General features: G+C 52.1%; 2 protein-coding genes across 2 annotated transcripts; one reads left to right on the forward strand and one right to left on the reverse strand.

Moving 5' to 3' along the window:
- Positions 1-1,080: 1,080 nt before the first annotated feature.
- Positions 1,081-27,325, reverse strand: MRPS14 (mitochondrial ribosomal protein S14). Its single transcript, XM_088461884.1, has 3 exons — positions 27,223-27,325; positions 20,602-20,769; positions 1,081-1,374 (listed from the first exon to the last, which is right to left on the reverse strand). The coding sequence occupies exons 1-3, from the start codon at positions 27,265-27,267 to the stop codon at positions 1,192-1,194; spliced, it is 396 nt and encodes a 131-aa protein (XP_088318010.1). The 5' UTR covers positions 27,268-27,325; the 3' UTR covers positions 1,081-1,191.
- Positions 17,895-19,364, forward strand: LOC148453651 (uncharacterized). Its single transcript, XM_088461896.1, has one exon. It carries the CDS (start codon positions 17,895-17,897, stop codon positions 19,362-19,364), a length of 1,470 nt encoding a protein of 489 aa, XP_088318022.1.

Consider the following 27,325-nt stretch of genomic DNA (forward strand, 5'->3'; position numbering starts at 1 on the left):
CTGAAGAGAGGCATGGGAGAGAGGGCTGCGGGGGACACTGGCTGGGAGTTCTGAAGAGAGGCATGGGAGAGAGGGCTGCGGGAGACACTGGCCGGGAGTCCTGAAGAGAGGCATGGGAGAGAGGTTTGCAGGCAGTGGGGGACACTGACAGGGAGCACTGAAGAAAGGTATGTGAGAGAGAGCTGCGGGGGACACTGATCAGGAGTTTTGCATTGAGGGATAAGAGCATAGAGAGCTGTGGGCAGCAGGGTTTCTGCATTCAGCCGCAAAGACGGGCTGCCTGAGGCACTGTCAGGAAGTACAGAAGAGGGGGCAGCGGGGTACACTGAGCAGGGGGGGGGATCCTGATGTGAGAGAGCAGCAGGGAACACTTGAGCAGGGGGTCCTGCAGTTAGCTGCAGTGTCGGTCTGTGGGGGGCACTGACAAGCAAATATCATCGACACAGTAGGGGAAAAGGTGTAATGCCTCTCACTTCTGAAAAGCTGCCTCCGCAAAAAGAGCAGCTTTTTGGAAGTGATACTTTAGGCAGTGAGGCACGATGAATGCCTCCGAAAGCTTGTTTAAATTCGCAGCGAGTTTAAAACATAATTGTCACTAGTGATAATTATGTAATGATAATTAGACCCCCTAGTATCATACTTTTGAGAGAGATGAAAGGGGAGAAGTTGCCTATAGCATTAAATCAACCATTGTATATACTGAGCTAGATAAATGATAACGGATTGGTTGCTATGGCATCTTCTCCACTGTATCGCTCTCAAAGGTTCTATACATCTCCCCATTATTGAGTTGAATGGGGATCTAGTACATACAATTGTAAGGGGCTTCTGGGGAGCCTCTGTAATCATCTCTGAGGACCTGCCTATTAATTGTAGCCTTGCATTGGCACCTTCAGTGGTAATATTATTACAGACACTAGCCAGCAGTAGGCCACAGTAACTTAAGGACCTGGATCCTGCTGAACCCTAATTAAAAGAAATTGAAAACAATGAATCAAAGAATTGATTACTTGAATTGATAACTTAAAAATTTTGTCATTATTATGCTTTTTTTTTTTTTTTTTTAACAATTCACTGCAATTAAAAAAACAAAAAACAAAACCTTTAATTCTTGTGAAACATGTCAGATTGCCAGTAAGCCACAAGAACACAAAACATTTGACATTTATATTTAAGCATTGAAATACAGTTCTACCACATGGCCCTTTGAATGCCAGACATTTGGCTGTGGTCTGCTAGATGGCGGAATACTATTCGGCTCAACCGCCAACGTCTCTTTACACCACGCGGCCGGGAAGTGAGAACGCAACGGTTCCGGATCCTCACCGGACAACTATCCCTGGGCAGTGCAGCGATCTCCTTATCTGCCACTTCCTGCAAGACAAAACGAATGTTTCAAGGGATTTCACAAACTTGTACGGCTTGGTTACATACAGACATATCAATCAGATAACAACCTCTGACAATAGCTGACGACTGTATGAAAATACCCATGTGGTATTACTGCGTTAAAACAGTTTGTAAACACTGGTTAAAACTCAGGTGGCTATGCCAAGATTGTGCAGCTGCTGACAACACCAGTCTCCTTCAGTTTATCCCAATAATTCCACATACACACTACACCATGTGGGGGGGAGCGGGGACATGCTGCATTCAGCAGCAGGCATGGCGACAGGTGGGGGGACTAGGGGCACAGCCATACCAGGCCCCAAGATTCTAGGGACCCTGGAGGGGCCTAGAGGCAAACCCAGCTGTACCTGCTGCAGGCATGTACGGGCTCAGTGGTGTAATGTACAGCGGTGCAGCCCGGGGCCCGCAGCGGCATTGACAGCAATAATGTCAAGAGTCAGACTGACTTATTACTGTACATTGCTGCGGGCCGTAGCAATGAAGGAGGAGGTGATCCGACTCAGACTCCTCCCCTCCTCTTACCGGCGCAAAAAGCAGATGAGAGGAGTCTGGCCTGTATTCCTAGGGTATGCGGGTCCTGGTCTCCTCCATCTCTCATAGGGCTCTGGCTTTGTCCTGCTGTGCCGGCCAGGGGAAGATGCCTGCTGTAGATAGCGTCTCTGCACAAGGACTGGGTGTAAGGTGAGTTCCTTATTATTTTTTGTATTTGTTTATTCTCTCTCTCCTCTGTTTCCCCCACTGATACTTTCCCTTCATGTCCTAGTAAACTCTTCCAACCCAATTAACCCCCTTTACACTCTCCTACAGAGGCCTCACTTACCCTCTGCCCCTACCGTCACCAACTGCCTCTCACCCTCCACAGTCACCCACACCCTTTCCCTGTCACCCACTGCTTTTCCCCATCAACCTCTGCTTCTCCCTATTACCCTCTGTTTGTCACCCTTTGCCCCTACCTGTTACCCTCTCCCTGTCACTCTTTCCCTGTAACCTTCTGCAAACTCTCAAGCGACTGACCCGTACCTGAGAGACCCAGGAATGGAGGGGGTCCTAAAAATGTGCGAGTACCGGGCCCTGTGATTTCTGTTGCCGGCCCTGTTCAGCAGCATGGCATCGCTCACGATATCCCCAGATTGGGCTACTTGTACAGCCGACTGGGGATATCGTAAACGACCAGCGAATGTTTTTCGCATACACACTGGCCGATCGTGTGAACGATTACGATACGGTTATCGTTCCAAATATCGGCAAGTGTGTACGCGACTTAAAGCAGCATACACACTAGACGATGTGTGCATGCGGCGAGTGGCCAATGCTGACTGGCGACGAACGACGGCAAGGGGGGGGGGGGGGGGGGGGAGCTCTGTGGGAGGCACTAGGAGAGAGGCACGTGCTGGGACCCAGTCTATGAATGTACACCAGTCTCACTGCTGATCAGTACATATGTAAAGGTTATAGAGTCCCCATTACTGGCAGTGCCAGGTTATCATATAGGGACTAACATACAGGTAGCTCTGAGGAGAGCCTAACAGTTGTTGTATGATGGGAGAGAGGATGCCTAAAGAGGACCCAGAGAGGGTGGAGAATATTTTTTGGCTATACCAAAGGTTAAGGGTACAGAACTGTACAGAAGGGAAAAGCATAACAACGAGGCGCCTAAGGCTGGAATCCCGCACAGATAACGAACCCCACTACTAGTGATCAGATCAGCAGATGATTTATTGAGGCCATAACAAATCTGATATAATACCAACTACATAGTGACTTTCCCAAATCCTCAGGGACCTGGCTAATGATATGCCTTACCTAGCCGGGGGGATCGGTATGAATGACCGCCAGACGTGAGGCTGGCGGTTGAATCCTGACACCGGCAGCCTGAACAGCGCAGATCCCGACAGGGTAGGTAAGTACGCTATCCCTCCCCCTCCCCCCCCCAACCCTCCCTTAGGGGTGCCTAACCCTAACCTCCCCCCAGGAGTGCCTAAACCTAACCACCCCCACTCCCGGCAGCCTAAACCTAACCCTCCCGGGGGGTTGCCTAGCACTAACCTCCCTCTGGGGGTGCCTAACCCTCCCAAAGGTGTGCCTAACCCTAAGTCCCCCTGGAAACCCTAAACCTAACTCTCCCTGCGGCTGTTCGCTCGCGACGCCCGGCTTACCTTTGTTTGGTATCCCGGGTCTCGGGATTTCGGCGGGTGGATAATGATAGGCTTCGGGATTTCGACACCCATCATTACTCTCATGCCGAGATTCCACAGTCGGGAAGCCGACCGCCAGCTTCTTGACTACATGCTCTAGCCAGGGGAGAGTGCCTTGTGGCCTCCTCCTCTCCTATTATACAGACTGTGAGGTGGGATGGGAATCGGTATGAAATACCGCTGGCCACATGGCCGGCGGTTCGATTCCCGGCAGCCCCTGGCCGACAACAGCAGAGTTTGCGGCAGCGGAAGCCCGACAGCGCTGGAAATCCCGATCGTGGATAGGTAAGTACTAACTAACCTAACCCTCCTTAGGGGTGCCTAACCCTAACCTCCCCCCAAGTGCCTAACCCTAATCCCCTCCTTCCCCACTGCCTAACCTAAGTCCCCCGGGGGGGTGCCTAACCCTAAGTCCCCCCCGGGTGCCCTAAACCTAACCCTTCCCCCTGCGGCTGTCCACTCGCGGGGCCCGGCATCCCTTCGATCGAGATGTCGGGCGCCGGTCTCCCGGCGTCGGGGAAATGTCAGGCGTCAACATCTAGACGCCCGGCATTTCATCCCTCGACATGACAGTCGGGAAGCCGGCTGCCGGTATTAAGGCAGCTGGCTTCCCGATTGTATACCGGTGGGATGTTATAGCGTTCCCGCCAGGCTGTTTTAGCGGGGTGCGGCGCCCTGCCCTCCTTCTGGAGGGCAAAAAGCACCCAGAAGGAGGGTAAAAAGCGCCCCGTCCTCACAGCCTGCGGGTGCCGTCTTCACCCGCGGGTCGCAGTGTCCTGCGGGTGGAGAAATGTGCGGTGACCCGGTCAACGCCGGAGAATAGATGCCGGGCGCATACGCCCGGCATCTATTCTTCCTGTCTGCAGCACTTGGGGGCTGCCTGATGTGTCCATAAGGGCCGTGCACGCCCCCAAGTGTGACGAAAAGGGGACACGTCTTATAGACACGCCCCCTTTTCACGCGTGCGCTCCTCTGGCTCTGGCGCCCTGCCTGCCACCGAAGCTAGAGTGAACACTATGTTACATCTAGGGATAGATACTGTGGATGTCACCTTTGTTATATGCAAGTGACCTGGGTCATATTACTACATAATAGTAAGCACACCAGAGACCGCTGCACCGGAATATACCACCTAGCATTGACAGATTTATAAAAAAATCTATTGCAACTGAGACTACTGTAGATGTAAGATACTAAAGGGTCTATGTACTAAGCCTTGGAGGGAGATAAAGGGGATGCAGATATAGTATCAACCAATAATCTCCTGTCACTTTACAGACTGTGGGCCAAATGTAATAGGTAGTCAGTTTTAAAAAGTGCGAGTTTGTACTGAAACTCGCAAATTCAATAGCCTGCGAACTTTTCAGTTCGAGGCTACTGCATTTGCGAGTTTAGGCGAGTTTTTCCCTACGTAAACTGACACGTTTTAATGCGACTAGTATTAAAAGGTGTGAGTTTTACAGAAGCCATCACAGATCAGTGGGATCTGTGATGGCTTCTGTGAGTGATTTAAAAAAAAAAAAAGACGTGCACCCCCTCCCCAAAAGCCTGTTCTGGTTCTAAAAATACAGGGGCCAAAATGCGTAGGGGGCCCCTGTATGTTAAGAACCAGCACAGGGCTTTTTTGAGCTGGTTCTGGAAAATCAGGGGACAAAACGAGTAGGGGTCCCCTGAATATTGCAAAACCAGCACCAAACTCTTTCTAGCGGGGGGATAATGCCGCAGCCAGGGAAAACCTTTCACCGGTTTCCCCGGCCAAGCATTATCCCTGACCGCTAGTTAGTCCAGGCCGGGGATCCCTGGGGAGTTGGGTACCCCCCCAATAAAGGGGTACCTCTCTCCAGGGCACCCCAGGCCTAGACTGATAGCCTGGGGCTATCCCCGGCACCCTAGGGCGGTGGGTGCCGGGTTGATAGTGTAAAATTTTAGTTTCCATATTGTCTCTAGTTGTAGAACCACAAGTACCAGCAAGCCTCCCCCGCATGCTGGTATTTGGAGAACCACAAATACCAGCATGTGGGGCATTATCGTAGCCGCAAAGCAGTTCAACTAAGGGCGGGGACGCTCCTGTGCTGAAAGGAGTACCCGGCGCCCGAAGGATGCATCCTGAGAGGCGATGGTGTCAAACGCATAGAACCTCAAAAACGTTTGAATGGAAGACCAAGTGGCCGCCTTACACAGCTGAACAGCGGAGGCGCCACGTCTAGCAGCCCAAGAGGGACCCACAGAACGAGTGGAATGAGCCTTAACAGAGGCTGGCACAGGTAAACCCTCCTGTGCATAAGCCTCACAAATAACTGAACGAAGCCAACGGGCTAACGTTTGCTTGTTGGCAGGCCAACCCCTCTTGTGAAAACCAAAGAGGACAAACAACGAATCCGACTTCCTAACCGAAGCAGTCCGGTCCACATAGATTCTAAGTGCCCGGACTACATCCAAGGAAGCCTCACCAGCTGAAAGATCAGGTGACTGAAAAGCTGGCACGACAAGCTCCTGATTAATGTGGAACTTGGAGACCACTTTGGGCAAAAATTCAGGACGAGTGCGGAGCACCGCTCTGTCCTGGTGAAAAATCAGAAAAGGGGGGCGACAGGAAAGCGCCCCCAACTCTGACACCCTCCTGGCAGAAGCAATTGCCAGGAGAAAAACGGTCTTGAACGTCAGCCACTTGAAGTCCACCGACTCAAGAGGCTCAAAAGGAGGACCCTGCAAGACCCGTAGCACCACCGCCAAGTCCCAAGGAGCCACAGGAGGCACGAAGGGAGGCTGTATCCTGAGAACACCCTGGAAAAAGGTGTGAACATCCGGTAGTGTAGCAATCCGTCGCTGAAACCACACGGACAAAGCAGACACATGAACCTTCAGAGAGGCCAGGGGTAAGCCGAGGTCCAAACCTGATTGAAGGAACTCCAAGATTCTGGAAACCCAGAACACCTGAGGATCATAGTTTCTGGATTCACACCACTGAAAGTAAGTGCGCCACACCCTGTGGTAAATCCGTGCGGAGGCAGGCTTGCGTGCCCTAAGCATGGTACCAATGACCGAACTGGAGAAACCCCTAGACCTCAAGACGGCTGTCTCAAGAGCCACGCCGTCAAAGACAGCCGACCCAGATCCGGGTAAAGGCAGGGCCCTTGAGACAACAGGTGCCGACGCTGAGGAAGAAGGTACGGAGCGTCGATGGAGAGACACCTCAGATCGGAGTACCAAGGACGTCTGGGCCACGCCGAAGCTACCAGCACGAGCGTGCCGCCGTCCTGCTTGAATTTCCGCAGAACCCGAGGAAGTAAGGATATCGGAGGAAACAGATACGCCAGGTGAAACGTCCATTTCACCGACAGCGCGTCTACCAGACTGGCGCCTGCGTCTCTTGTCCTTGACCCGTAAACGGGCAACTTGTGATTGTGACGGGAGGCCATCAAGTCCAGCTCCGGCAGCCCCCACCTGTCCACAAGTAGCTGAAACACCTCTGGGTGAAGCGACCATTCCCCGGGATGCACGTCGTGACGGCTGAGGAAGTCCGCCTCCCAATTGAGGACTCCGGGAATGAAGACTGCCGAGATCGCTGGAATGTGACACTCCGCCCAAGCAAGGATGCGAGACACCTCCGACATCGCTGCCCGACTGCGAGTTCCTCCTTGGTGGTTGATATACGCCACCGTGGTGGCGTTGTCGGACTGCACCTGAACCGCCCTTCCGTGAAGAGCGGGACCGGACGACTGCAGGGCCCGGTAAACTGCCCACAGTTCCAGAATGTTGATGGGAAGAGCTTCTTCCGCAGACCACGACCCTGAAGTGACAACGAGCCGGTCACTGCCCCCCAACCCCGAAGACTGGCATCCGTTGTGAGCAGGACCCAGTCCGGGATCCAAAAGGGGCGCCCCTCGACCAGATGAGCTGTCTGAAGCCACCAAGCCAAAGACTGCCGAACCTCCGGGGACAACACCAGCAACTGAGAGCGGATCCGGTGAGGTAACCCGTTCCATTCCGATAGAATCAGCCCCTGCAGGGGCCGGGAATGGAACTGGGCAAATTCCACCATGTCGAATGTCGACACCATGGACCCCAGAACTCTCATAGCCGAATGGACCGACAAGCGGCAACTGCTCAGGCAACTGCGTATCCGCAGCTGTAGGGAGGAGACCTTCTCCGGGGTCAGGAAGATCCTTTGCTGACGAGAATCCAGCAGGGCTCCCAAATGAACCATCCGCTGAGATGGAATCAGGGAGGACTTTTTCCAATTTATCAGCCACCCGTGCGCTTGCAGGCAAGCGATCGTCAAGTGGAGATGTTGAAGCAGTACCTCCGGGGAGCTCGCCAGCAACAGGAGGTCGTCCAGATACGGTAGCAGCCGTACATTCTGGTTCCGAAGATGTGCGGCCATGACCGCCATAATCTTCGTGAACACCCTCGGTGCCGTGGAGAGACCAAAGGGTAGCGCCCGGAACTGGTAATGGTGTTGAAGTATAGCGAACCTCAGATACCGCTGGTGTGAAGGTGCTATCGGAACATGGAGGTAGGCGTCCTGGATATCCAGGGACACCATGTAATCCCCCGGTTCCATCGCCAGAATGATGGAACGTAACGTTTCCATCCTGAACTTGGGAACTCTGAGGAATTTGTTCAGAGACTTCAAGTTGAGGATAGGGCGATGAGAACCATTGGGTTTCCGCACCAGAAACAGAGAAGAATAGTACCCCGTCCCTCGTCGTAATTGAGGAACGGGAACAATGACCCCTGCTGTCAGCAAGGACTCTATAGCTTCCTGAATCTGTAAGGACTTGGTCGTATCCTGAGAAGGACTCGTGCAGAAAAACTGGTGGGGCGGACGGTACCGAAAAGACAGGGCGTACCCCTGGAAGACCACTTCTCGAACCCAGGCATTCGTGGTGGTATTATGCCAGCACTGGGCAAATAGAAGAAGTCGGCCTCCCACTCTGGGGTCCCCGAGAGGGAGGCCCATCCCATCAGGCAGAAGGTTTATCTTCCTGCTTGGAAGAAGGGCGCCTGGCACTCCAGGCCTGCTTCTTGGGCTTAGAAGCGGCCTTGGTCGTCGACTGCCTCGGGAAGGACTGACCTTTGGCCTTGCCCTGAACCCGAAAGGACCGAAAAGCAGAGCTCCGTGCCTTGGTAGGAGCAGAAGCCGAAGGGAGGAAGGCTGATTTAGACTTAGCCAGAGTGTCCACAATTTTGTCCAAGTCTGGACCAAAAAGCAACTCCCCATTAAAAGGTAAGGCCTCCAGCCCCTTTTTGGAGTCAGCGTCAGCTCTCCAAGACCTCAGCCACAAGGACCGACGCGCCGACACAGCTGCAGCCGACACCCGAGAGGTTAGCAGGCTTGCATCTAACGATGCTTCCCCAATGTAGGAAGCCGCATCACTCATTTGACCTATCAACGCTCTCTGGATCTCCGGAGCATCTTCCGGAAAGGTATCCTCCAAAGCATTGGCCCAGCTCTCGATGGCCTTAGCCACCCAAGAGATGGCCATGGACGGACGGGCCACCGCCCCCGAGAGAGAGTAGATAGACTTCAAACAAGTCTCCACCTTCCTGTCCGTGGGATCTTTCAGGGAGGAGATCGACGGCAAAGGCAGCGTAGCGCTTTTAATTAAGCGGGTAACGTGGGAATCCACCGCTGGAGGAGTTTCCCACTTCCTGCAATGAGCCTCCGGAAACGGATAGTTCGAAGCCAACCGCTTCTGCGGTTGGAACCTCTTGCTGGGCAACTGCCAGGCCCCTGCCATATGATCCGTCAATTGATCGGACAGGGGAAAAACCGTCGAAGCTACCTTGGCCTTTTTAAAATTTGGGTATTTTGACCTGGGGGCGGGCACATCCTCCTCAATGTAAAGGATGGCCCGCACCGCCCTAACCAATGCCGGCACATTAATGGAAGACTTAGCCTCCACCTCCTGGGCCCCGGCATCTGAAGACACGTCCGTGTCCGTGAACTGAGCCGCCAGTGAAGCCGGAACGGAACGCTTGGACGCCCGTGGGGGCAAATCACTGTGCAACATATTTTGAAAAGCCGATGACGAAGCCGCCAGACTCTGAACAGAGCTGGAAAGGACGTCCACCCAAGGTGGGGGTACTGCCCGAGGATACCCCTGAAAAGGTACCATCGACTGCTGCGGCACCGTGGGGGATTGCACGTATACCGGCAAACCCGCATAAGGACCCACAGTCTGAGACCCGGGAGGAGACTGCACCAGACGAGTCACACCCGGGGAACGGGGGATGGTAGGCTGGGGCAACGCCCTAGAAGGGGCCGCAGTCGGGACCGCAAGTCGGTCCGCGATTGATGCCAGCACTTGCGTAAACATCGCCCAGGGAGGATCCTGCGCCACCGGGGGTTTAGAGGGTCCAGGTACCAACTGGCACCGCCTGCACAGACCGTCCTGAGACAAATCTGCCCCGTCAACCCCTGCCGAACAGCGTCGGCAGGAAAACAACACAGGAGCCACAGAGTGCTCATTCTCCTCAGACATGACACAAACTTTTTTGCAATAAAAGTGTCTCACCGAAACGTGGTAAGGAGTATAACACCCACGCACTCCCAAGTATGCAACCCAAACAGCCCACAATATGGTACTGAGGAGCACACCGCAGTATGTGACGGACCTCACAAATACGTAGATTTATATAAGTGAGGTTACACAGAAAGAACACCCCTCCCCCACGCACCTGCGGGTCGTAGGAGAAGGAAAGGGATAGGTAAAAAGCTGACAGTAAGTAGAAAAAAAGCACAGACAGCAGCACTAGCAAAAGTCACATACCATGCAGAGAAGTATTACTCACTGCACCTTCCGCTACAATCAACCTCCCAGATTCAGTGTCTGGGAGGGCTATAGCGCTGCGAACACCGTCCTGATCAGGGGAGAGGTACGCAGGGGGACTGGTCCACTGTAAGCCTGCCTGGGAGCTCTGCGATGCTGCCTGAAGATGGCCGCCGGAGAGCACAGAGGAGGAGTGGCCAGGAGATAACAGCCCAGCGACGCCAGCACGCTTGAGAGAAGGCGCGCTTTGCTGAGGGGAGGAGCACTGAAGCAGGGAAGGCTGCCTCCCCTGCTAGTATGAAACCCCCAGGGAAGCCGGTTCCCCGCCGGTCTTACACCCTGGAGGTCAGCAGACACGCGGGGTATTCCACATAGTGGGGGAGCCCGCCGCCGCTACTAGCGCCGCCGGTCTGTCCCCAGAGACCGGCGGCTACAAGACTGCATTATCCCCGCGCGCAGCGAAGCGCTGCATGCGGCTTACCTGGCCCCTTGAGTCCGGCAGCAGTCCTTGGGAGGTCCCGGAGCCACGCTAGTACTGACTCCGGGGTCCCGCTGCGATCCCCGGATAAGTACCGGCGTCGCAGCGCCAGCGGGGCTGTTGGAGCGGCAGCGTGGACGTCCAGATGGACAGTCTGATGCTGCTGCTCTGAAGATAGTAAAAATAAAATAATAAAATCTTCTTCTGCGCAGGGTGACCCTTCTTCTGCGCAGGGTGACCCGACTCCGGCCGGGCACCAACTAAAACTGAGGTGCTGTGGCTCGGGGGCGGGGTATAGAGGAGGACGGACCCAAGTGCATCCTGGGAGCAGCAAAGCTTTAACTGCGTGGTGCCCGTGGATCCAGATCCAGCTATACCCCCAAGGTCAACCCTGTGGACCCCCTATGGACCCTGAAGTAGAAACAGACACCCTATTACATTGGGCGAGTTGATTGTTTTCAATGTGAAAACATCTGGATGCGAGTTTGAGAATGGGGATTTATAGTAACTCTGAAAAATGCGAGTTTTAGTGAACAGACATCCTATTACATTGGAGAGTTGTGAAAAATTGAGTTTAGCTCCAAACTCACAATTTACCAAAACTGACACTCTATTACATTTGGCCCTGTATTTGAAAAATGACAGTTAGTAGCAGATTGGTTGGTACTTTAGCTCCATCCACTTTATCTCTCTCCAAGACCTCAGCCACAAGGACCGACGCGCCGACACAGCTGCAGCCGACACCCGAGAGGTTAGCAGGCTTGCATCTAACGATGCTTCCCCAATGTAGGAAGCCGCATCACTCATTTGACCTATCAACGCTCTCTGGATCTCCGGAGCATCTTCCGGAAAGGTATCCTCCAAAGCATTGGCCCAGCTCTCGATGGCCTTAGCCACCCAAGAGATGGCCATGGACGGACGGGCCACCGCCCCCGAGAGAGAGTAGATAGACTTCAAACAAGTCTCCACCTTCCTGTCCGTGGGATCTTTCAGGGAGGAGATCGACGGCAAAGGCAGCGTAGCGCTTTTAATTAAGCGGGTAACGTGGGAATCCACCGCTGGAGGAGTTTCCCACTTCCTGCAATGAGCCTCCGGAAACGGATAGTTCGAAGCCAACCGCTTCTGCGGTTGGAACCTCTTGCTGGGCAACTGCCAGGCCCCTGCCATATGATCCGTCAATTGATCGGACAGGGGAAAAACCGTCGAAGCTACCTTGGCCTTTTTAAAATTTGGGTATTTTGACCTGGGGGCGGGCACATCCTCCTCAATGTAAAGGATGGCCCGCACCGCCCTAACCAATGCCGGCACATTAATGGAAGACTTAGCCTCCACCTCCTGGGCCCCGGCATCTGAAGACACGTCCGTGTCCGTGAACTGAGCCGCCAGTGAAGCCGGAACGGAACGCTTGGACGCCCGTGGGGGCAAATCACTGTGCAACATATTTTGAAAAGCCGATGACGAAGCCGCCAGACTCTGAACAGAGCTGGAAAGGACGTCCACCCAAGGTGGGGGTACTGCCCGAGGATACCCCTGAAAAGGTACCATCGACTGCTGCGGCACCGTGGGGGATTGCACGTATACCGGCAAACCCGCATAAGGACCCACAGTCTGAGACCCGGGAGGAGACTGCACCAGACGAGTCACACCCGGGGAACGGGGGATGGTAGGCTGGGGCAACGCCCTAGAAGGGGCCGCAGTCGGGACCGCAAGTCGGTCCGCGATTGATGCCAGCACTTGCGTAAACATCGCCCAGGGAGGATCCTGCGCCACCGGGGGTTTAGAGGGTCCAGGTACCAACTGGCACCGCCTGCACAGACCGTCCTGAGACAAATCTGCCCCGTCAACCCCTGCCGAACAGCGTCGGCAGGAAAACAACACAGGAGCCACAGAGTGCTCATTCTCCTCAGACATGACACAAACTTTTTTGCAATAAAAGTGTCTCACCGAAACGTGGTAAGGAGTATAACACCCACGCACTCCCAAGTATGCAACCCAAACAGCCCACAATATGGTACTGAGGAGCACACCGCAGTATGTGACGGACCTCACAAATACGTAGATTTATATAAGTGAGGTTACACAGAAAGAACACCCCTCCCCCACGCACCTGCGGGTCGTAGGAGAAGGAAAGGGATAGGTAAAAAGCTGACAGTAAGTAGAAAAAAAGCACAGACAGCAGCACTAGCAAAAGTCACATACCATGCAGAGAAGTATTACTCACTGCACCTTCCGCTACAATCAACCTCCCAGATTCAGTGTCTGGGAGGGCTATAGCGCTGCGAACACCGTCCTGATCAGGGGAGAGGTACGCAGGGGGACTGGTCCACTGTAAGCCTGCCTGGGAGCTCTGCGATGCTGCCTGAAGATGGCCGCCGGAGAGCACAGAGGAGGAGTGGCCAGGAGATAACAGCCCAGCGACGCCAGCACGCTTGAGAGAAGGCGCGCTTTGCTGAGGGGAGGAGCACTGAAGCAGGGAAGGCTGCCTCCCCTGCTAGTATGAAACCCCCAGGGAAGCCGGTTCCCCGCCGGTCTTACACCCTGGAGGTCAGCAGACACGCGGGGTATTCCACATAGTGGGGGAGCCCGCCGCCGCTACTAGCGCCGCCGGTCTGTCCCCAGAGACCGGCGGCTACAAGACTGCATTATCCCCGCGCGCAGCGAAGCGCTGCATGCGGCTTACCTGGCCCCTTGAGTCCGGCAGCAGTCCTTGGGAGGTCCCGGAGCCACGCTAGTACTGACTCCGGGGTCCCGCTGCGATCCCCGGATAAGTACCGGCGTCGCAGCGCCAGCGGGGCTGTTGGAGCGGCAGCGTGGACGTCCAGATGGACAGTCTGATGCTGCTGCTCTGAAGATAGTAAAAATAAAATAATAAAATCTTCTTCTGCGCAGGGTGACCCTTCTTCTGCGCAGGGTGACCCGACTCCGGCCGGGCACCAACTAAAACTGAGGTGCTGTGGCTCGGGGGCGGGGTATAGAGGAGGACGGACCCAAGTGCATCCTGGGAGCAGCAAAGCTTTAACTGCGTGGTGCCCGTGGATCCAGATCCAGCTATACCCCCAAGGTCAACCCTGTGGACCCCCTATGGACCCTGAAGTAGAAACAGACACCCTATTACATTGGGCGAGTTGATTGTTTTCAATGTGAAAACATCTGGATGCGAGTTTGAGAATGGGGATTTATAGTAACTCTGAAAAATGCGAGTTTTAGTGAACAGACATCCTATTACATTGGAGAGTTGTGAAAAATTGAGTTTAGCTCCAAACTCACAATTTACCAAAACTGACACTCTATTACATTTGGCCCTGTATTTGAAAAATGACAGTTAGTAGCAGATTGGTTGGTACTTTAGCTCCATCCACTTTATCTCTCTCCAAGACCTCAGCCACAAGGACCGACGCGCCGACACAGCTGCAGCCGACACCCGAGAGGTTAGCAGGCTTGCATCTAACGATGCTTCCCCAATGTAGGAAGCCGCATCACTCATTTGACCTATCAACGCTCTCTGGATCTCCGGAGCATCTTCCGGAAAGGTATCCTCCAAAGCATTGGCCCAGCTCTCGATGGCCTTAGCCACCCAAGAGATGGCCATGGACGGACGGGCCACCGCCCCCGAGAGAGAGTAGATAGACTTCAAACAAGTCTCCACCTTCCTGTCCGTGGGATCTTTCAGGGAGGAGATCGACGGCAAAGGCAGCGTAGCGCTTTTAATTAAGCGGGTAACGTGGGAATCCACCGCTGGAGGAGTTTCCCACTTCCTGCAATGAGCCTCCGGAAACGGATAGTTCGAAGCCAACCGCTTCTGCGGTTGGAACCTCTTGCTGGGCAACTGCCAGGCCCCTGCCATATGATCCGTCAATTGATCGGACAGGGGAAAAACCGTCGAAGCTACCTTGGCCTTTTTAAAATTTGGGTATTTTGACCTGGGGGCGGGCACATCCTCCTCAATGTAAAGGATGGCCCGCACCGCCCTAACCAATGCCGGCACATTAATGGAAGACTTAGCCTCCACCTCCTGGGCCCCGGCATCTGAAGACACGTCCGTGTCCGTGAACTGAGCCGCCAGTGAAGCCGGAACGGAACGCTTGGACGCCCGTGGGGGCAAATCACTGTGCAACATATTTTGAAAAGCCGATGACGAAGCCGCCAGACTCTGAACAGAGCTGGAAAGGACGTCCACCCAAGGTGGGGGTACTGCCCGAGGATACCCCTGAAAAGGTACCATCGACTGCTGCGGCACCGTGGGGGATTGCACGTATACCGGCAAACCCGCATAAGGACCCACAGTCTGAGACCCGGGAGGAGACTGCACCAGACGAGTCACACCCGGGGAACGGGGGATGGTAGGCTGGGGCAACGCCCTAGAAGGGGCCGCAGTCGGGACCGCAAGTCGGTCCGCGATTGATGCCAGCACTTGCGTAAACATCGCCCAGGGAGGATCCTGCGCCACCGGGGGTTTAGAGGGTCCAGGTACCAACTGGCACCGCCTGCACAGACCGTCCTGAGACAAATCTGCCCCGTCAACCCCTGCCGAACAGCGTCGGCAGGAAAACAACACAGGAGCCACAGAGTGCTCATTCTCCTCAGACATGACACAAACTTTTTTGCAATAAAAGTGTCTCACCGAAACGTGGTAAGGAGTATAACACCCACGCACTCCCAAGTATGCAACCCAAACAGCCCACAATATGGTACTGAGGAGCACACCGCAGTATGTGACGGACCTCACAAATACGTAGATTTATATAAGTGAGGTTACACAGAAAGAACACCCCTCCCCCACGCACCTGCGGGTCGTAGGAGAAGGAAAGGGATAGGTAAAAAGCTGACAGTAAGTAGAAAAAAAGCACAGACAGCAGCACTAGCAAAAGTCACATACCATGCAGAGAAGTATTACTCACTGCACCTTCCGCTACAATCAACCTCCCAGATTCAGTGTCTGGGAGGGCTATAGCGCTGCGAACACCGTCCTGATCAGGGGAGAGGTACGCAGGGGGACTGGTCCACTGTAAGCCTGCCTGGGAGCTCTGCGATGCTGCCTGAAGATGGCCGCCGGAGAGCACAGAGGAGGAGTGGCCAGGAGATAACAGCCCAGCGACGCCAGCACGCTTGAGAGAAGGCGCGCTTTGCTGAGGGGAGGAGCACTGAAGCAGGGAAGGCTGCCTCCCCTGCTAGTATGAAACCCCCAGGGAAGCCGGTTCCCCGCCGGTCTTACACCCTGGAGGTCAGCAGACACGCGGGGTATTCCACATAGTGGGGGAGCCCGCCGCCGCTACTAGCGCCGCCGGTCTGTCCCCAGAGACCGGCGGCTACAAGACTGCATTATCCCCGCGCGCAGCGAAGCGCTGCATGCGGCTTACCTGGCCCCTTGAGTCCGGCAGCAGTCCTTGGGAGGTCCCGGAGCCACGCTAGTACTGACTCCGGGGTCCCGCTGCGATCCCCGGATAAGTACCGGCGTCGCAGCGCCAGCGGGGCTGTTGGAGCGGCAGCGTGGACGTCCAGATGGACAGTCTGATGCTGCTGCTCTGAAGATAGTAAAAATAAAATAATAAAATCTTCTTCTGCGCAGGGTGACCCTTCTTCTGCGCAGGGTGACCCGACTCCGGCCGGGCACCAACTAAAACTGAGGTGCTGTGGCTCGGGGGCGGGGTATAGAGGAGGACGGACCCAAGTGCATCCTGGGAGCAGCAAAGCTTTAACTGCGTGGTGCCCGTGGATCCAGATCCAGCTATACCCCCAAGGTCAACCCTGTGGACCCCCTATGGACCCTGAAGTAGAAACAGACACCCTATTACATTGGGCGAGTTGATTGTTTTCAATGTGAAAACATCTGGATGCGAGTTTGAGAATGGGGATTTATAGTAACTCTGAAAAATGCGAGTTTTAGTGAACAGACATCCTATTACATTGGAGAGTTGTGAAAAATTGAGTTTAGCTCCAAACTCACAATTTACCAAAACTGACACTCTATTACATTTGGCCCTGTATTTGAAAAATGACAGTTAGTAGCAGATTGGTTGGTACTTTAGCTCCATCCACTTTATCTCTCTCCAAGACTTAGTACATAGACCCCTAAAGCATCATTACTCAGTTGTTGAGATAATAGTTATTCACTTTTGGTGGTTATTGAAAACAATTATAAATATGTAACAGTGTGTGTATGTGTATGATTGTGTTGTATGACTGAGCGTTAGGGTAACATTGTATAGCACCTAAACAGGGAAGTCAGGAACAGTATATTACTCCATTTCCTCCCCTGGGGAGGGGAAGCTACTGTACATATGTAAGGACATTGGCATGATACTGTAGTGAGGGAATAGCACAATGGTAATATATGTTTAACATTTATCTTACAGCATTACTTAGCCTAAATAGTACAGTATAATATAACCAAGGTACAGTTCTTCTAAAGTGTTTTATAATGTAAGTTGTAGAGCACCTAAAGCATAATCTCTAGAAGGGTCATCTAGCCAATACACACAGGGGGGTAATATATATATACACTTAAGTTAGAAACTGAATTCTGTTTAACTGAATTATAAATGGTTTTGTCTTTACACAAAACCTTCTTCTCATCCTATAAATAAAATACATCTACACTCTGCAACTATTGGTTATATATATTTTTACCAGTGTATTGTTTATAGGGAAGGGGTGGGACAAAGTTTCATCAAACCCATAGCTTAGGTCATTGGGGTTTCCCTGAGCTGACACCAGGGGCACATACAGCAGCTATAGTCAGTGTGTCAGTGGCCCATTGTGACACGCATGTGTTCTATGACATGTCACTGGCTATATAATCCGCTGGTTACACTAGGAGTCACCCTGTTACTGCAATCCTTGGAGAGCAGACAGGGCTTCAGACAAGTTCCCCAATTATAGGCTGCTAGACAACGTGCCCGCTCTGCAGTGTGCATCACCCGGCTCTGCGGTACACATCTGCACTTACACGCCGCCTGGGACATGCTGAGCTGTGAGTTACTTTTTCTGATGCTCGCTATTGATTGGTAGGAAGATGCTCCTGATCTCACCCTGAGTATGGAGAAGTGCTCATCAGAGCCCATGTACACGGCTGGAAGCACCTCACAGTCCCCGGGCCCTGCACTGACCTCCCACACATCACAGGCTGGGAAGGTGCTATCTGTGTCCCCAGCTTCTGGATCCTTGGATGAGAAGAATGCCAAGGAAGTTTTCCAAAACCCTGGAGCCAGCAATGGACCAGAGCAGCACCAGCAGGGGGCAGTACAGAGACAGTCCAGCATCAGCTCTCCCTGCGCAGCACATTCAGACCCAGTTACAGTGCAGACATCCACCAGTCAGCTCCTGCAGTTCCTGGGAGAGTATGTCTGCAGACGGTGTCCCAACCTGAGAGATCTGAACCCAGAGAAAGTCACTCAGTGGTTCCGAGATGCTGACTTCTGGCTTCTGCAGTGCGGCCAAGAACACAGCTTCATCACTCCAGCCAACGTGGTGTTTGTGTATATGATCTGCAGAGAGGCCATTGGTGATCACCTGGACATTGAGAATCAACTGCAAGCCACCTTCCTCACCTGCCTCTACTTAGCCTACTCATACGTTGGCACTGAGACATCATACCCACTAAGGCCCTTCCTCATAGACTCTGACAAAGGGGCCTTCTGGCAGCGCTGCCTGACCATCGCAGACTGCACCAGTGCCAAAATGATGCAGATCAACAATGACACCCATTACTTTACACAGGTGCTACAAGACCTGTGTAATGTAGGCATTAGGCCAGGAATGAACCAAAATGTGCTATCTGTGTCCCCAGCTCCTGAAACCTTGGATGAGAAGAATGCCAAGGAAATTTCACCAAACCCTGGAGCCAGCAATGGACCAGAGCAGCACCAGCAGGGGGCAGTACAGAGACAGGCCAGCGTCCGTTCCTCCTGCATATCACATCAAGACCCGGTTATAGTGCAGGCATCCACCAGAGAGCTCCTGCAGTTCCTGGGAGAGTATGTCTGCAGGCGGTGTCCCAACCTGAGATACCTGAACCCAGAGAAAGTCACTCAGTGGTTCCATATTGTTGACTCCTGGGTTCTGCCACACTTCCAAGACCACAGCTTCATTACTCCAGCCAATGTAGTGTTTGTGTATATGATCTGCAGAGAGGCCATTGGTGACCACCTGGACAGTGAGGATGAGCTACAAGCCACCTTCCTCACCTGCCTCTACTTGGCCTACTCATACATGGGCGCTGAGACATCATACCCACTGTGGCCTTTCCTCGTAGAGACCGACAGAGGGGCCTTCTGGAAGCGCTGCCTGACCATCGTAGACTGCACCAGTGCCAAAATGATGCAGATTAACACCGACCCCCATTACTTTATACAAGTGCTACAAGACTTGTGTAATGTGGGCATTAGGCCTGGAAAGCAGCAAAAGAAGAAATCTGTGCTGACATCTGCACTCACATGGGTGAGGCGAGTGGCGTCCTCTGCAAAAAGGAGGATTTTGAGGAAAAAAGACCAAACCCTGGACACATAAATGGTTCCGGACACTGGTGATTTCATCAGATGAACATTTCCGGATTGCTGTTTCTATTCAGCCATTTCCATAACAATCAATAAAAGCAGACTTTATTGTTTGCATTTAAAAAAAACAAAAAACTGCTTTAAGTTATTGTAATGTATGCATTTATATGTAATGACTGTAACTGGTTATTTCATTTAATCTTGGTGATGTGATCCTCGCCTTGTCCTCGCCTATAACCCAATTCTATTGATCCTGAAAAGGACCCCACTGTTTGCTAACATGCATGCAAACAGTGGCATAACTACCATGGGTGCAAAGGGTGCAGCTGCAAAGGTACCAGAGTTGCCTCTGTGGCCCACCGCTCCCCCTGCACCTAGTCAAGAACGCAGGGTGTGCCGGTCCAGTCAGGGCCACTGAGGGGTGCCCGGATGTCAGCGGTGCTGATTTGGTGCCAGGCCGCTAGCTGATTACAGCTGGCACACCAGCAGGCAGACATGGAGAGACAGCGCCGCTGGTCGCCAGGCAATCACAGCTCGCGGACCTGCAGCCAATCAGCAGTGGTGGCTCCTGCTTGACTGCTGGTCCATGAGCTCCGACTGGCTCGCGACCGGCGCCAGAATTCAAATTGCGCCGTGCTGTCTGTCCACATCTGCCGCTGCGCCAGATGTAATTAGCTGGCGTCCCGGCACCAAATCCACACCTGGTGGCTGCTGATGGCACACAGGGGGAGGTGAGAGGCTGCTGGAGGGACATGGGGAGGTGAGTTGCTGGAGGGGACAATGTGTAAGGGGCATTACTGTGTGGCATAATGTGTTATATGGAGCACTACTACTCTGTGGCATAATGTGTATAAGGGGTACTGAACTTGCATGAGTCATAAAATTTGACACTTGTTTAGACTGAGATTAAAAGGATACTTTTGTAGCTTTCACACAGGTTTTTGGCAGTCCCGGTACCTGTGTAATTTTTAGAGTGTCCCCATTTTTAGGGATTGCGTGACAGTGTGTGGCCCCCGATGACGTTCAAACCTAGGTAAAAACCTAATCCTGGTCAAACTACACCACCCCTTGCAAATTTGGTGGAGCTAGGTCTAAAACTCTGGCCGTGCATAAAGGACAAACAGACAGACATGCTTTCTTGCTTATTATATAATATTTATTAAAATAACCCCTAGTGGAGAAAGTACAAGTTAGATGATGGGCTGATGCCAATAAAGGGACAAGTGTCCTCTCAAACAAGACAGAAATACCTGAAGTTCCTTAGGAAGTATATTGTTTTTCCGCAGTGCATTGATCCTTAGCCTTTCATCTGCATATTCATAAGCCATCTTCCTCCTCTTCACATCCCGCCACATTCGCCAGTCTGCATAATAACCTCTCACTTGATTGGAGCACGTCATTGGAGGCAAAGTAAACAACTACAAGGAGAATTAAAAAACCACAATAAGTTAATATGCACAAATAGTACGTACGTGTGGTTATGTATATTTACAAGGGTTTAATAATATCACTATATAACTATTCACACTGCTGGCTTCTCTAAATACACAATTATGGCATGGCTTGTACTGTGTGATGTAGAACAATTGAGTTATTGAAATAAATTAGGGTGGCGGACTGCGCTTCACAATTGTGGTGTGGTGGTGGGGTTAGGGTGGGGGGACTGGAAGGGAGTTGGGATGAGGGATGAGGAAATGGTAGGTGCAGCAGCGTGAAAACAGGAGTACCTGTGCCTGTTGGTTCAAACGGAGGAATATGTGGTACATGTGCGCTCCTAAGGGTGTGTGTGTGGGAGAAAGGGATCGGGAAAAAAGGGGGGGTTGTGGGATAGGAAGGGAGTGGAAATGTGGGATAGGTAGGGGAAATGGAAGTGTGGGTATGTGGCTATTGTATAGATAATGTTTGTGGGTGTACGTGGGTGAATACAAATGAGGCAGACAATAAGTGTAGGATCCAACCTTTTATTGGGTAAGGCACAATGCTTCCCTAGGCAGTTCCGGTATATGGTGTGGGGATTAGCAGATAAGTATTGTGATCCTCGGTTGGGGAGTGGGTGTACCCTTTCAGGGGGCTCTTACTCCTGCACGTTCCCCTGCAGGACCTTTGGTCTACAGTCTTACTGAGCCGGGATGTGGGGTGTGAATAAAGTCCAGTACTTAGTGCAGTAGCAGCGTCCCGCTCTGTCACTGGGATCTTTGTACCTATCGGTAGGTGTGGATTATCCTGTGGTTCTTTGCAGCTTTGGCTGTGATCCCAAGTGTTAGCCGGATGTTACGTGACACCTCCGCGAGCCCGCGGGGTGTCTGGCAGCCGTGCGCCCGTCGACGTTCTTTGGTGGTGTGATGCGATGCGGACAGCCGTGTGGTGGGGTTGATCCACGGTCCCGTGGAGTCAATGGGTGGTATTGGGCACAGTGGTGAGGCTGGTGGGGGGGACCCAGGGTCTGCCTTGCGGCGCGGTGCTGGATCCTCCTTGAAGAAGGCACCAGTGCCGAAACACGTTGGAGAATCAGCACCCCCCACCAAAACTCTGACCATTGTACTCATTACCACACCACAAAGAAAGGCTGCAGAGGATCCAGCACCACGCTGCAAGGCAGACCCTGGGTCCCACCCACCAGCCTCATCACTGTGCCCAATACCACCCATTGACTCTCCGCATTGCATCACACCACCAAAGAACGTCGACGGGCGCATGGCTGCCAGACACCCCGCGGGCTTGCGGAGGTGTCACGTAACATCCGGCTAACACTTGGGATCACAGCCAAAGCTGCAAAGAACCACAGGATAATCCACACCTACCGGTAGGTACAAAGATCCCAGAGTCAGAGTGGGACGCCGCTACTGCACTAAGTACTGGACTTTATTCACACCCCACATCCCGGTTCAGTAAGACTGTAGACCATAGGTCCAGCAGGGGAATGTGCAGGAGTAAGGACCGCCCGGAAAGGAGCCCCCTGAAAGGGTACACCCACTCCCCAACCGAGGATCACAATACTTATCTGCTAATCCCCACACCATATACCGGAACTGCCTAGGGAAGCATTGTGCCTTACCCAATAAAAGGTTGGATCCTACACTTATTGTCTGCCTCATTTGTATTCACCCACGTACACCCACAAACATCTATACAACAGCCACATACCCACACTTCCATTTCCCCTACAGCCCCACATTTCCACTCCCTTCCTATCCCCCTCCCCCACCCCTTTTTTCCCCCTCCCTTTCTCCCACACACACACCCTTAGAAGCGCACGTGTACCACATATTCCTCCAATTGAGTTATTGTCTGATGTCAGAATTTACTGTCAAAGTAACAATAACTTTTACAGAAACAATTAATGAACCCTCACCCAGATTTCCTGATAAGAGGGAACATGGGTAAAGAATTATACTACACAGATAGCCTTTTATAAACCTCCATCCAGCAACCTTTATTATTATAGTAGCATATGCAACATTTGTGCATCGGCAAATAGTAAATTCAGTTTTCACCTGCACAGATCAGGCATTGTGACAAACTACTGGAGCAATAGTGCTGATTAATATCTAAGAAAAGCACTAGTGTGCCAGAGACTTGGAAGTCACACTGTCTGTTTTATATAAGTAACCAATGGGATGCAGTCATTATTATGGATGGCCAAAGACCATCAATGATTCAAAATCATCGATGGTTTATGGCCAATGTCAAATGGTTTTTACATCGATGGAGAGAACCAGATAGAAAAGTGTTTTTTTTTGGTTTTTTTTACCAAGTGTCGAGATACGGAACATATTTTTGCCCCCATGTTCTGATTGGCCTACGGGGCAGTCAGTCAAAAGACAGGGATGACCATCGGTTGGTGAAACCATCAATGGTCATCCAGTGAATAGTTTGTAACCATTGATGGTTACGTGCTATTTTACCATCGATGGTTACACCACCGATGACCATCCCTACATTATATCGACATTTTCAATATCGACAGTTATGATGTCGGCATTGTTGAAATGCATCTGCAGATTGTTGACAAGTGCACAATGTTGATATTCTGCACAAACTGGAGGCATATGGTTAGGCTGCAGCAACTGAGGGCTAGGCTATGGCAGAGGAGGGTTAGACACTAGGTGGAGGGTTACATTTAGGTGGTTGCGATATTCACCGTTGGTACCGATGCAGAATCAGCTGGAAGTCACTGTCAGCTATACCCGGAAGACACCACTGGAGCAGCAAAACCAACTAAGTCACCCCTAGACCACCAGGAATATTTTGTCGACAATCATTACAGCGAAGTCGACATGATAAATGTTGACGTAGTCAATGTTGACACTCATGTCGACAAAATATACAAAACCCGTAAATAACACATATGAACAGAGTGTAACATTTGGTTGTAAGAGTTATTTCCTTAAAGCACTGTTCTAGGCAGCGAAGGAGGCAACTCTGACATTCTGTAACTTCTAGCTCCTACTACAATCAGGGTGCCCCCAAGTGGCCTAACATCTGTTCACTTCTTAAATACTGCTGTACCAGTTTTCCCAGACTACCGCCACACAGGTGTTACAGACAGCAAAAAGTGTTCTCAACCCAACAGTTTTTCTTACTTGAGGACAAATGTATCCAGCCTCATAAAGGGGGAATTCAATTGTTTTTTAGCTCCCGATCTCCCACCTAAAGTGATGGGAGATTGGGAAGACGATATTCAATTGTTTTGGACGCCCATTTAGTTTTGCACATGTTGCCCCCAAATACACCTAAAGTCCTGGTAAGCTGACCCAAACAGTATTTTATGCACCCATAACCAAGTTTTCGCCTATATCTGCTCGCCACCTCGGGAGGGTGCGAGCAGAAATGCGTGCGCCTCCGGAATGTGGGCGAAAACAATTGATTTCCCCTCAAAAAAGTGGAGAAGTTGCCCATAGCAACCAATCAGCTTCTAGCTAGCATTTATCGAATACATTCTAGAATCTTGTTAATTGCTATGGAAAACTTCTCCACTTTTTAGAATTCTTGATACATCTCCTTGGTCACAACTGTTGGAGAGAACGTTACCCAGTATGTATGAATCATCTAGCATGTCAAAGACTGGAGTAAAGTTCTCAGACCCCCTTGACAGCTCCCTGCCACCAAGTTTGCTTCCTATAATGTACACCAGGGATGTGGAACCTCAGGCCTGGGGGCCGTATAAGGCCCGTGGAATCATTTGGTCTGGCCCTCGTAGCTTTTTTCTGCTAACCTCAACTGGCTAGCAGGGTACCTCGACAGGCACCCTGCAACCAAAATCTATGCAGCAGTGCCGCCTGGACGTCCTTAGGGCAGCGGTGTGACCGTCTGAAGCGTCCTAACAGCTCCCCGAAGCATCCTGGGCATTGCTGCAGTCACCAGCTATTGTGGCACCGCCCCATGTGATGTCACGCGGAGGGGGCGTGGTCTGCACCGGGCCCGCAAATTATGATATATATATATATATATATATATATCAAAATGGCCCTCAGCAGAAAAAAGGTTCCCCACCCCTGATGTAGACCATGTGAAGCATATGAGCTGCACATCCTCTTCCTTATTCCAGTGATCGAGGGAGAGAGTGTGTGTGTGTGTGTGTTTGGGGGGGTCCTTAATTCAGGGCTTGACAAATTTTTCTAAAACTTAGGAGCCAGGATGAAAGTGTAGGAGCCAGACCCCCCCCACCCCTTCCCCCCGGGAAGCATTACTGAGCACCTACACCCCTGAGAACCAACCCCCATGGCCATACCACTAACGGGGTGCCCCAGTAATAATCCCCCCTCTGCAGTGCCCCAGTAGTAATCCTCCCTCTGCAGTGCCCCCAGTAGTAATCCTCCCTCTGCAGTGCCCCCAGTAGTAATCCCCCCTCTGCAGTGCCCACAGTAATAATCCCCCCTCTGCAGTGCCCCCAGTAGTTATTCCCTTATGTAGTGCCTCTTTAATCAGTGCCCCCAGAAGTGCTCTCCCCTATGCAATGCCCCCAGTAGTAGTCCCCCCTATGCAGTGACCCCCGTAGTAGACCCCACTATGCATTTCCCCTAGTAGTAGCCCCCCATAGTGTCCCCGATAGCGGCCACCCCCTCCTATGCAGTGTCCCTACAGTAGCGGCCATCCCCCCTATTCAGCGCCCCTTAAAAAAAACCCCAAACCCGCAACTTACCTCATCCCCGCTCCTACCGACGACTGCCACTGTCCGCTCCTCCTGGCCGCTCTGCACTATGGGAGAGACGTCATGACGTGACGTCTCTCCCAACCTGCTGCGGGGTGAGCCGGAAGGTGGAGCTCATGAGTGAGCTCCAGCCGGCTCACTCCGTGAACGACGCAGCAGCCAATGAGAGTCTGATAGACTCTCATCAGCTGCTGTAACAAACATACAGCCGCCGCTGACAGATCTGTTTGTTACTCTGTAGTATGGATCGCGCTCGCGGTCTGCACTACAGGGCCCGAGGGTTGCAGCCAAATCTGGTCTCCATGGCGCCCTGGCCCCCAGGTTTTGTCGAGCCCTGCGTTAATTTATACTTTGGACTTCCAGACAAAAATAAATAAATCAGAAAACAAATATAAAAAAAAATATTGAGATGAGGAGACAAAAAACAGAGATGGGTTATAGGGAATATAGTGTTCATTCTAACACCCTGCACCTGTCACAACCCATGCAGTTTATCTTTCCAGCCTGGTGTGTCTTTCTCTACTCTAGTGTAGGGATGGACATCGGAAGCCGATGGTTAGCAACCATCGATGTTTCCGCTTCAATTGATGTACTTTTTCCATCGAATAGTGGAAATTTGATGGTTGCCAGCCATCGGATGCAGCTTTCCGATGCCCATCTGATTACTGGCTGAGGAGGGGGAGCGCACACCCGTTTTGCATAGCAGAGCAGCGGGTATGCATCAAAATAGGGAGAATCATGATAATAGAAGACATGGCATGGCATCTATTCTCTTTATAGGGGGAGCTTGGGGGCAGCCCAGCATAACGGAGAGTGCAGGGCACGCACCCACAGTGACGTGGGCTAGAGTGCTGTGAGACTCCACCCCATTTCCCACAGGCCCTGCCCCCCTTCCAACCGGTACTATAACCATTGCAATGGTTACAGTATCGCATGATTTTATGTCAGATGCCCGCTTCGATGTCCATCCCTACTCTAGCACACTCTGCTCAGCAGTTTGTTGCATCAGCTGAGTGTGCTAGAAGCGCCAGAGCAGAGAGCGACACCCCATGCAGGAAAGAGGAACTGCACGGGTTGTGAGTGACAGACGCAGGATGCTATAATGGACACTAGGGAATAAATGGAGAGTGCTCCCTACATACAGAAGCATACCACTTTTTAGGTTTACATTTTGCTTTTTTTTTTTTTAATACACCAAACCCCTCTCTGCGCTATAACCATTTGCCTATCTCACCGTTGGCACTATACAAAGAATTATAGTAATAACAGTCAACCCAACAATATCCATCTAGACTTGATAACATTTCACATGACCAAAGAATGACACTGATAATTTGCTGGTTACTGGGGCAGGGGGCACAATCCGGGCACCACAGGTTCTGACACTCCGTTGCCACAGGGCAGGGACACCACATAATTTGGGGAGATGTATTAGTCCTTCGAGAGAGATAAAGTGAATAAGTTGCCCTTAACAACGTTTGCACTATATCTCTCCCCTTATCTAGGGTCCTAACGTATAAAGGGTGAGCACTAGGAGACATGTAAGAGCTAATAGGGGATCTACCGTTAAGACCAAGCATAGTGTATGGAGGCTTGGAGAGCTGGCTGATTGGGTTTTACAACCTAGAGATGAGTGACCTGCGGTCTTGCAGCTCTGCCAACTAACTCAGGTCCGCCGAGATCCCTACTTCTATCCCTGCTGCCCGGTCCTCCCACTAACCTGCCGGGCACCGCGCAACACTGACCCCAGCACGGACGCCGCCATCTTGTCTCTGACTCTCTGATGTCAATTCAAACGGACGCAACTTTATTGTACATGACCG

This window comes from Taudactylus pleione, unplaced genomic scaffold (assembly GCF_031769625.1).
Source record: "Taudactylus pleione unplaced genomic scaffold, aTauple2 ptg001123l, whole genome shotgun sequence".
NCBI classification, from domain to species: domain Eukaryota; kingdom Metazoa; phylum Chordata; class Amphibia; order Anura; family Myobatrachidae; genus Taudactylus; species Taudactylus pleione.

What these genes read in the sequence shown, in the direction of transcription:
- LOC148453651 (XM_088461896.1), top strand. Translation starts at nt 17,895, where the DNA reads ATGGAGAAGTGCTCATCAGAGCCCATGTACACGGCTGGAAGCACCTCA.
- MRPS14 (XM_088461884.1), bottom strand. Translation starts at nt 27,267, where the DNA reads ATGGCGGCGTCCGTGCTGGGGTCAGTGTTGCGCGGTGCCCGGCAG. An exon ending in TGTTGCGCGGTGCCCGGCAG is followed by an intron (nt 20,770 to 27,222) that starts GTTAGTGGGAGG and finishes TTCTCCTTGTAG; the next exon opens with TTGTTTACTTTGCCTCCAAT. An exon ending in TACTTCCTAAGGAACTTCAG is followed by an intron (nt 1,375 to 20,601) that starts GTATTTCTGTCT and finishes TTTGTCTTGCAG; the next exon opens with GAAGTGGCAGATAAGGAGAT.